At 42.3% G+C, this 11,282-nt stretch overlaps 1 protein-coding gene and 1 long non-coding RNA gene across 2 annotated transcripts; one reads left to right on the top strand and one right to left on the bottom strand.

The window, feature by feature from the left end:
• Window positions 1–2,252: 2,252 nt before the first annotated feature.
• LOC119299038 (E3 ubiquitin-protein ligase RNF181 homolog) lies at window positions 2,253–3,097 on the bottom strand. The gene has a single exon (XM_037576348.1). The coding sequence runs from the start codon at window positions 2,933–2,935 to the stop codon at window positions 2,447–2,449; it is 489 nt and encodes a 162-aa protein (XP_037432245.1). The 5' UTR covers window positions 2,936–3,097; the 3' UTR covers window positions 2,253–2,446.
• A 155-nt stretch (window positions 3,098–3,252) lies between these two features.
• LOC119299040 lies at window positions 3,253–8,328 on the top strand. The gene is made up of 2 exons (XR_005146061.1): window positions 3,253–3,771; window positions 8,066–8,328. It is a non-coding gene; the product is annotated as an uncharacterized LOC119299040 (long non-coding RNA).
• The last annotated feature ends 2,954 nt before the right edge of the window (window positions 8,329–11,282 follow it).

Below are 11,282 nucleotides of genomic sequence, written 5' to 3'. Positions count from 1 at the left end.
CAATGACAGAGACGAAGTTCTTCTGATCTCTGAGTAATTTGTCCTGACTGAGGAGTTAGGAATTCGCCAGTGCGGATTGCCTACACAGTGAGGAACATGATAGCCCTGAGGATTTTGCTACTCAAAATTCCGACCGTTGTTGTGCTATGCGCCAGCTGTCCCAAAATATCTATCCACCTAACGGTCATATCATTGAAGGGCATTTATGTCTTATCATGTCGGGCTGCTCCCTAGGCTATAAATAGCCGCCCCCTATAACCACTAGCTGGTTGGCTGCTCCGAGAGAAACTGACACTTGTCATTTGAGAGCAGCCCATCCTCTGAGGACTTTGAGTGAAAATCATCAAGTGAGGAAAAACCCAAAACCCAAACACCTACAAACCCCAAGTGATTGAGCATCACTGAAGAGATTGATCCTGCGTGGATCCGACGCTTGTTACCTTTAAAGACTGTGCTTCTTCCAGACGGTTAGGCGTCATGGTCTAGAGCATCCAAGAGGAATTGTGGATCGCCGAGTGACCGAGTTTGTAGAGGTTTGGAAGTCGCCTGAAGACTTACCACGAGTGATTGGACGAGGTCTGTGTGACCTTAGTTCAAGGAGAATAAGGTGAGGACTGGGTGTCTTGGACTAAGTGTTCTTGACTGGGTGTCCGGGACTGTGTGTCTTCGAGTTTAAATACTCAGCCGCTCCAACCAGACGTACAACTGAGACAGCAGTTGGAACTGGTCTACCAAATCATTGTCTTCACCAAGCTTACTGGTTCTATTCCCTCAAGTCTTTCATTTTCTCATAATTGTGTTGTGTGTTTGTTCATATCTGTGTTTGAAGAATTTGACTGAAGACTTTCTCAATTTCCTCAGTTCAATTTCTTCAGTCTGTTTGTCTTCATCCTGTGTTATCATGTGCTTACGCTTCCTGTACTCTGTGCCTGTCTTCATTTCATCATGATGACTATGCTTGTATTCTGTTATGTTAATTTTGAGTACTTATTCTGCTGCTAGTAGTTCTTTGCCAAGGAATTTCCTCACCGGCAAATTCCTCAGTGAAGAATTTCTTAAAAATCGCCTATTCACCCCCCCTCTAGTCGATATAACGCACTTTCAATTGATATTAAAGCAAGGTACCCCCTTATTCTGTGTGATTTTGGTTTAACCGCCTGGAAACATTTTTGTGGCGTTTTTCAAATTGCCTTCAAAAACATTTTTGTGGCATCTGAAGATCGCCTCCAAAACCATTTTATGGCGTCTCGGTAACTGCCTCCAAAATGTTATCGAGGCACATCTGAAGAACGCCACAAAGTTTGTAGAGGCATAAAATAATCACAACTCTAGTTGACAAATACAGAATCTTTATGAAAAAGATCTGTCGACGCTTTTGGTCCCATCATGAATGGACGTTTATAGTTTGGGCCGGATGGGGCGACCACACAAGCTTGTTGTACTGCAAAATGAATGTGGGCATGTAGAACTAACCAACGTTACTGCACCATCGAGCGACTAGATATGACGAACATGGCATAGTATTGACAGTGCCAAAATACCCAGTATTGACAATGAACACGCTCAAATTTCAACAGGACAAGCTGGCACACTTTGGAAGGCTCCCGAAGGAGCGCTCTTCAATTAGTTGCTCTTCTATTTATTGGGTAGATCGCTGAGTACTGACGTATCACATACCCTCTTGCGCGCCCGACCTCTATATGGGTGAATCGTTTTTTTCCTTTTTCTTTCTTCTTTCTTAGTTTTTTCTTCTTGTATTTTCTTTATTTTATTTTTGGTCTTTCATTTCCTTTTGCATTTTATCTTATTTTCTTTTAAAAATAATTCGTGAACATTTATTAAAATGTAACAACATTTCTTTAATTTGTCAATATTTCTTTAACCCGTGATTTTTTATTCCTGAACAATTATTTGCAATTCATGAACAATTTTTGAATTCACAAATATATTTTCCAAATCGTGATTGTTTTTGCAAAAATCATGAATATTTTCTAATTCTTGTTTTGATGAACATTTATTGAATCCTCGGACCTTTATTGAATTCGTGAACATTTTGTGAATTTGCGACGTTTTTGAAATTCATAAAAAAAAAGAATCGCGGACATTTTTTTGTAATCATTGACATTTTTTGAATCCAGAAACTTTTAAAATTTCGAGAACTTTCTTGAATCCGTAAAGATTTTCCAAACTCATAAATATTTTTTGAATTCATGAACAATTTTTGGAATTTGATTTTTGTTTGAAACCCAAACATGGGTTGGCTCAAAGCGCTCGCGGGTGGCATGAGGGGTGCGCGATAGTAGGCTATCTTTCGACCCCCGCGCGAACTAGAAGTCCCTAGATTACACGATAAGCAAGATGATAATGAAGAAGAAAAACGAAAGGTTACAAAAACTACAGATGATCGGATTTTGAATTCTGAATCCTCAGATAGCAGGCCAGCCATCTACTGGCGGCCCGTACGCTCCTCCTCGTCCTCCTGGCCCTGTGTACGCAGCGCGAAGCGGCAGAGCGGGCAGAGGTGGCTGACGCCGAGCCACACGGAGATGCACTCCTCGTGGAACGCGTGGGAGCAGTGCAGCCTCCTCAGTATGTCCTCCTCCTCGAAGGCCTCCATGCACACGGAGCAGCCCTTCTCCCTCGCCTCGCCGGCCGTGGTCCTGGGCAGGCCAGCGATGGCCTTCTCCGACGCCGGGACGGCGCCGAAGCCGCCGTTCCTGTACGGCGGCGCCGCTCCAGGGACGACGACCGGCGGATCGGGATCGTACGTCCGCCAACTGAACGGCACCCACCGGGCCGGCCTCCGCCGCCGCGGCGGCCACTCGAAAGGATTGGGTGCTGGCGCACCCACGGCCACGGGCTCCGGCCGCCTCGGGTCGTAAAATGAGTGCGGCGTCCAAAACACCGCCGTGCCGGTGGCGCGCTCCACGTCCATTGGTGCCGGCCGGACTTAGTTCGATGCTGCTCAGGCGACCAGCGCAATCGCGAGATGGAGATTTATTTCTGATGATGAACGCTGGGGCGAGGTGGATACTTGTAGATTCACGCGAACGCTGAGGCGATATCCTTTCCGACTCGGGGCGAGGTTTGCCTGCTCCCCGAAAATGCTCCCATCCGTGCTTCGTGGTAGGTGGCGCTCATCCAACGATGGCACGCTGATGCCCTCTTTTTCTATTAAAAATCTCAGCAATTAAACAAAATCGGTCGGCCGTGTCTCTTAATGACCGTGTCTCTTAATTAAACGCAGGAAAAGACCAGCCGCTCGTTTCGTCTCCTCTCTTATCCACTCACTTTCTCCACAGGCAAAGAAGTAGCTCCTCCATGGCCGGCGAACACCGCGATGTTGATCTGCTTGCTTGTCAGAGCGGGAGGGTTTGCTCCGTGCTCGTCCTAACGCGGCGCTCGTGAGCGAACTGCGCACCAACCCTGCGGCCACGACGTCCCTCGCCCCGCGCGGCGCTCGTAGGCAAGCTGCGCGCCGTTCCTGAGGCCGCACCCTCCGTCGCCCGGCGCGGCGCTCGTCGGCGAGCTGCGCGCCGTTCGTGAGGCCGCAGCCTCCGTCGCCCGGCGCTTCGCTCGTTGTCGATCTGCGCGCCGTTCCTGAGGTCGCAGCCTCCTGTCACCGGGCGCGGCGCTCGTCGGCGAGCTGCGCGCCGTTCCTTCTCGGCGGTTATCTTCGTGGCCCTGTTTGTCCCGTTTGTCGCGCCTCAGCTACTGAGCTTCGTCCAGCACATACCATAACATGGCTGCGAAGACTTGCCGTGGTTGAAGGTACGTCGTCCAATTACTCAAGTATATGACCGCTGTTCTTCTAATTTCTGAACCAAATGCTATTTTTGTCCGTGTGAGGTCGGTGAGATGCAAGCAACTATGCTTTTGGACAAGAACTGTGCTTTTGGTCTGACTTGATTAAGCTACGCATGTCAATGAACTAATATACATACGCCTTCTTAAATCTATGCTTTTGGACAGCAAGTATGCATTGGTCTCACTTAATTAAGTAGTGCATTCGATCGATATGCACAGACTCCCCATAAATCCAATAAATATATTACAAGTTTATAGTAAAGTAGAAAAAAAACATGAGTCTCTGATAACGATGACAGATTAAGTTGGCTTTTGTTGTTGGAAGAAGACTTGATTTTGACCTGTCATTGTACCAACGGATGGCTGCAGTGGGGCATTTGATGCTGGGTGTCTTATCATCATACTAAGGGCCAGTTCTTTTCGGCGATTCTCCCAGAATCGCCCCCCTCTGCAGCTTCTCCTAGAATCGCCACTCCATACTTTTTTTACAATCCTATCTAGTTAAGGTTTAATTAGCTAGGATTGTAAAAAAACATATGGAATGGTGATTCTACGAGAAGCTGGGGAGGGGGGCGATTCTAGTAGAATCGCCCAAAAGAACTGACCCTAATGGGGTGCTGTAGTGAGGCATTCGGAGTTGGGTGTCCTGTCATCGTACCAACGGATGGCTGCAGTGATGCATTTGGAGCTTGGTTCATCGTACCAATGGACGACTGCAGCGAGGCATTCAGAGTTGGGTGTCCTCTCATTGTACCAACAGTTGGTTGCAACGAGACATTTGGAGCTGGGTGTCTTCTCATCGTAACAAGAGACGACAATAGTGAGGCATCCAGAGCTGAGTTGCATTGTTCTGAATAGGTACACACGTGATTTGTCGGAACTCCCAAATTACCCTGTGAGTAGTAGTACCAAAGGTTAGTGTCCATAAATCTTTAAAATGATAAAACTGAAATCTGAGTGTAGGTAGCTTATACCATTAAGCTATTGTAATGTTGCAATTCAGCTGGCAATCTTTGGTCTTGTCCATACATCGCCATAGGATTTAGGATTGGGTTGTACTGTGGTAGATATGCAGGCATTTGATTCGTAAAAACCTCCGAATGACCCTATAAAACATGGTGTGATAAATCTTGTATAACTTAAGTTTTTATGTCAGATCAAGTGTGAATTTATTTATACCATTGAGCTGCCATGAGGTTGTAGTGCTACAGGATTATCTACTTTCCTTTTCCTCTTTGATTTTGCTTTCTCTAAGCCACCAATAGGTCTACTTGCTCCTTGAATAGTCTTCTCCTTCAACTTGATACCTTTTGTCTTAGCAAGCCCCTTATTTTGTTTTGAACTTGTACATGAGTTAATGTTTCGTTCTGCAAATATATATTTAAATAAAATTCAAGTTTGATAACATTATAAAACTACACACCCATATTAGCGGGTCTACTTGACCCTCGAACAGTCTTCTTTTTAACCTTGTTGCCTGTTGGATTGGCAAATCCCTCATTTTGTTCTGAACCTGTAGACGAGTTAATGTTCGGGTCTGTAACTATAAAAGCAAACATAGGTTAGTTTGATGAGATCATAAAACTAAACTTACAGACCTTGTGCCAAGGGAGTTACATATATCTGGATGTCTGTTTGATCCTCGAGCCGTCTTCTCCTTGACCTTCATTCCTTTTGGCTTGGTAGGCCTCTCATTTTGTTCTGAACTTGTAGTCGTGATATTGTTTGAGTCTGCAACTATAAAAGTAAATATAAATTTAAGCTTGATGAGAGCATAAAACTGAATGTACATACCTTGTGAACAAACAGAGTTACCTGTATCTGAATCAGATCTATGTTTTAGACATTTCTCCACCTCTTCTGCTAATTTCTCTGCATAATTAGCAGCCATCAAGTATGACTCTTCAGACTCTGCGGCTCAGCAGCTATTTGGATAAATATTCTGCACAACTCTTTATAGTGTTTTGTCAGTATTGTTTTGCGGTCTTCATGCAGGTTGCAGTTGCTTGTTATATCCAAAACTTTTGCATCAATTGTCCATCTTTTCAAGATGTACTGTTGAGGGATGTGCTTGATATTATTAATGTCAAGTACCTTCAAGGAATGAGAGCAAAGAATTCCAGCAAATTTAAACTTCTTGCAACTGCAATTGACCTTTTCTTCTTTTGGAAAAAATTTAACAACATGATCACGCTCTGTACCATGAAATTTTACTTTGTAAACCTTCTCCTCGGTGTCACTGTCATCACAAAGGAATGTATCATAGTTTAAGGTCCGAAGCACTTGTTCCTGAAACATCTTGAATATTGGTGGAGTATATATAGTTGATGCTTGCCTTAACATATAGCTTTCTGCCTTCAGCTTAGGAGTACTTTGTTTTGCTTTGAAGTCACATCTCACCTCTTCAAATCTTTTATCTGCAACTAGACGTTCGAAATGCTCAAAAAAAGTAAGCATGTCATACTTAGAACTAATGTAATGTTTTAGTTCGTTGTTCATGCTTTCACTCCTTTGGTTACTGCTCATGTGTGCAGAGAAAGTATTCCTGCCATATACTAGGGCCCAATGCTCCCTTTTCTCAAATAACCTTTGGAGCCATGCATTGTCCCGGAGTCCATACTTGTCAAGCATTTCATTCCATGCACTTATAAATTCATCTTCCTCCCTCAATATCATAGATACAATGCTGAAAATCAGCATTGAACTTCTTGTAATCTGTAACAACTCCACCAAGATGTTTGATAGCATTTTGATTCATATGCCACACACAAAGTCTATGGTGAGAGTGAGGCAGGACTGAACGGATCGCCTTAGCCATTGCCGCATCTTCGTCAGTCAGAATTGTATGTGGATGCTTTCCAGACATTACTGTTAAAAATGTTCTAAAAAGTCAAGCAAAACTTTCTGCCGTTTCAGCATAGAGAAGTGCAGCACCAAACACAATTGTTTTCTTGTGATTATTTACACCAACAATTATACCAAACGGACGCCCATCGTCTAGTTTCCTGTATATGGTGTCAAAACATATGACATCACCAAATAATGCATAGTCTGAGACCATTTTGGAGTCCGTCCAAAATATATTAGTTATTAAATCATCCTCATCAACTTGAATTGAATAAAAAAACTTGACATCTTCTGAAACCTTCTTCTCCATATATTCTAACACTCCACCAGTGTCACCCACCTTTGCTTTTAGTGTTCTCTTTGAGTACAAACGATTTTTCATGTCTGTGCTTATAAATCCAAGGTTTTCAGGTCCACATGCCTCTTTCGTCATTAGATCAATAGTTGCTTTATTTGAAATGCCCACTGACTTTGCGACCTCGGCATTGGCTAGTTGAGCTTCAGTTACTTTCCTGTGTGATCTTAAGTATTGCGACATATTTCCAATAGCAAGACTATGGTTGTGGGCTTCCTTAAATTCGTATACATAATAAATCCCATTATTAAGACTTATCTTCATACGTGCATCACAACCACATCGTGTCTCAGGCCTACTATAACTTAATTTCTCCTCTCTTTTATCTTCCGCACGAACTCCTATTAGTTCAAGTAATTTTCTTAGTCCCATCTAAAAATGCATATGACCAGAACAAGTTAGAACTAGTCCATACCTTGACGAGAACATGTGAATGTTCGTTGTTGTATTGTACTATAATTTTTTACTTTATGTTGATTGCCTCTTCGGATGCTAAAACCCATGGAATAAGCATACTTGTTATAGAAGGAATAAGCTTCTTCTTCAGATAAAAACCGCATGCCAAGCTTTGGCACCCCTTTTTCAATTTGCTCTGTTGCATTGCTAGCTGTAGTTTCTTCGAATCCCTGTTTAAATTAGTAGTCACTTTAGCAATTGGTTCAAATACAAGGAAAAGGAGAAGAAACATATCCGTGTTGTAAATCAACAAATAACCTTGCTATGTCTATTTATTTTGATTTCACGGTGGAATGAAAAGGAGTAGGCATTCCCAACTAATCAGAGGTATGTCTTTGCCCCTTGAGCCATTACATTTCTCTTATATGTCTTTTCCCATTGAGCCATTACATATGTCCATCATCACTGTCAGTTTTCATTTATATGTACCCATCAGTAATACAACTTTGTATTGTGTAATCTGTGTAAGACATATTGTTAACTGGATATTACGCACAGGGAGTACGAAATATTCGCTTCTGTTGTCTAGGTTTATTTTGCTATGCCCTACGAGTGACAACAATCACAAAAACCTGAAAGCCATAAATCCGTAAATTGCAGAACTAGGAGAAGACATTGGATCAGAGAGAGGGAAGAACGCAATGGAACGACATAGCTTACATTTGGGGGATCTGATTCCTCATTGGTCCCGGCAAGAATTGGTGAAGACGCCATCAAGTTCCTCGTATCCCTCTGTTGGATCTATGTTTGTAGATAGATTTGATGGAGGTGTATGATGTGGTCTGTTTGGAGTAACTGTGTACGGAAAAAGTTCACCGCCAATGTTTTGGCGCGCAAGAGTGATTTATTTCCCTCCAAATCTCTATTCGGTTGCGTTAATTACGATGGCTGGAAAAAGTCTTAGAGCGGACGGTTTAATTAAGAGACGCGGCCGACCGGTTTTGTTTATTTGCTGGGGGTTTTTAATCGAAAAAGAAGGCAGTAGCGTGAGATCGTTAGATGAGCGTCACATATCACGAAGCACGGATAGAAGCATTTTCGCGGAGCAGGCAAGCCTCGCCCGCCGGCGTCGGCATCGTGTCGCCTGCAAATTCCATGCCATGTCGGACCCTTCGGTTCCAAACTCGGAAGCTAAACTGCGTTTTGCTTTTTATGGAAAGTGATGTATGTCAGCATGTACGATGATTTGCTGCACGATTTCCATATAGCATACGAACGAAAGCCGCATTATGCAATCTGCCGCGCCTCCGCGTCGCGCCACTCCCCGCCAATCTGCGCCGCACCTCCGTGAGTTTTCAAAAAAATAATCTGGCAAACGTTCGTCGGTATCAAATCACGACGAACGCCCCCAGAACCATTAGATATGCATCCGACGATTACAGTTTTTTTTTAAACGCAATCTAAACAAACTGAATTAGACATGCATCCGACGATTACAGTATTTACCTCTTTACAAAACTTCCATAGCAGTTTGTTTAAATTGCGTTTTAAAAAAACTTTAATCATCGGATGCATATCTAATGGTTCTGGGGGCGTTTGTCGTGATTTGATACCGACGAACGTTTGCCAAATTATTTTTTGAGGTAAATACAACAATGGTGCTTGAACTTGCCATGGATGTGCACTTTAGTGTCTCAACTTGCAAAATACATTGAACTGGTTCTATAACTTGGCATGAACGTGCATATACAGTTCAAATGGCGTTTGTATACATCCACGAAGTTGAGGAGGCGCACCAACATGCCATGGGGCCCGCTGTCAGTGACAAGGGTGTGTGGCCTGGTTTTTTTGGAAAACCCCTGGAATTATTTTCTTACAATAAAGCCCTCAGGGAGAAACTAACAAATTATAAAATAAAAATTGGGAGTATAATACAAATAAAAAATTAAAACTGGTGCGCTGGATCGAACAAGCGACATACCAGTCGAGTGCATGCAGCTAGCCACTGGACAACTTCACATTTGCTGATATTTAATGATTCATAATCTTTATAAACATTTGGCTGAACAAAATAAATAAAGTAATTTAATAATCCAGCAGATATAGCACCAGATCTATGACCCGAACATCGGAACATGGATGCCACTCCAACCAATGAGTTGTCATGTATCAAAAGTACAAGTACTCTTTATGACTGTATAACAAACATAATTTCAAAATAATGTAAAAAAACTTCATGTCATTTTAAAAATAATTCACGTGTTATTTTAAAACATATTCATAAAATTGAAAATATTTATGAATGACTGAAATGTTTATATGATTCAAGTATTATTCATGTGAGGATCCGCAGTCTAATGGCGCACTAGGCTTGTATTATTTTTTAAGAAAACAGAAAACATATATACTATATAAATTTTTAAAACAAAACCATTTTTTGTTAAGGCATGAACACATTGATATACTACACAAATAGTTTATTAAAAATTTGAATTTTTAAAATTATATGAGAATTTATTTAAATATATGAACGTTTCTAAAATTACGTTAATATTTTATTAAAAGGCAAACATTCAAATTATTAATTATATTCTTAATACGTAATTTCAGTATTTCTAAATTACTGCATAGGTATTTTATCAAATTATATGAACTTTTTAACGTAATTTGTTTTAAATATAAGTATATTGTTTGTAACGTGATAATAATTTATGTATTTTTTTAAATAAAATGAAAAAGAACAAACCCATTGAAAACTGATCCACAAAGTGGTCCATTTTATCTACACGGGCTGGTTATGTTATAAACCTAAATTTATCATTTTACCATTCTATGTCATCGGTTATAATGGTATGTGCGGCTGCTATATAGCCCCTAGTTGCAGGTTCAAAGCAATGGCACTATATTGCTGGAATAACTTTTTAAGTATGTTGTTCAGCTTTATGTTTATAAAGTGTAGATATGCGCGTGTGGTTCAAACCTTGGACCAGTTTTTATTATAATAGATTAAATTTTTTTTCAGTTTATTAGTTTCTCTCTAAGGGTCTTTTTGTAAGGAAAAAATTATTCTAGGGGTTTTTTCGCAAAAAAAGGCCACACGCCTTGTCCCTTACATCCTGGAGTGCCTTGTCGGTGTGATGGACGTATAAAAGCAAGATTTGAATCGTATATGCACGTCCATGCCAAGTTATGGAACCAGTTCAATGTATTTTACAAGTTCAAGCACCAAAGCGCACATTCGTGGCAAGTTCAAACACCAGTGATATATTTACCTCTTTTGTAAAATGTCAACCCACCCACAACCCAATAGACGTGAAACTGCCATGCCCCCAGCCGGCGTTCCGCTGGGGATTGGCGTCCTTTAGTTCAAACATAAGGAAACAATGGCAGTACAATAGACTCAATTCACATGCATGTTTGAGGTGGTATTTCATAATTTGATTGCTTGCAATGGTAATTTAACAACTATGATGCTAATTTTCTTGGCCACCCACCAGGCACCCATCGCCGCACACGCCAACGACTGGAAGGAATCGACGGTCTACACCGCCCACAAGTCTGAGCCTCACCTAGACATGCCAAGCCTACCGCGCCACCGGCCTACTCCAACCCAATGTCGTCGGATAGAGCCACCCTCGATGCAAAACCATGTCATCTAGGGCCACCAGCGAGCGCGCGAGCGGCCACCACCCGCAACACAAACATATCTGGGCAAGGGTGTCCCAGATCTGTCGTGAACGGGTACCACAGCTGGCCACCACGCAGCCCCCATAGCCGTGGCGGTGTAGCCACCGCCGAGCACCCCTAGGACCGCCGTCCCAACATTCATGCTCCGCCAGCGCGCATGACACCGAGGGATGTCGGTCGGGTGTGGTGG

The sequence above is a fragment of the Triticum dicoccoides genome, chromosome 5A, assembly GCF_002162155.2.
Source record: "Triticum dicoccoides isolate Atlit2015 ecotype Zavitan chromosome 5A, WEW_v2.0, whole genome shotgun sequence".
NCBI lineage: Eukaryota > Viridiplantae > Streptophyta > Magnoliopsida > Poales > Poaceae > Triticum > Triticum dicoccoides.
Note: the sequence above shows the minus strand (reverse complement) of the source record. Positions and strands in the feature narration are given on the sequence as shown.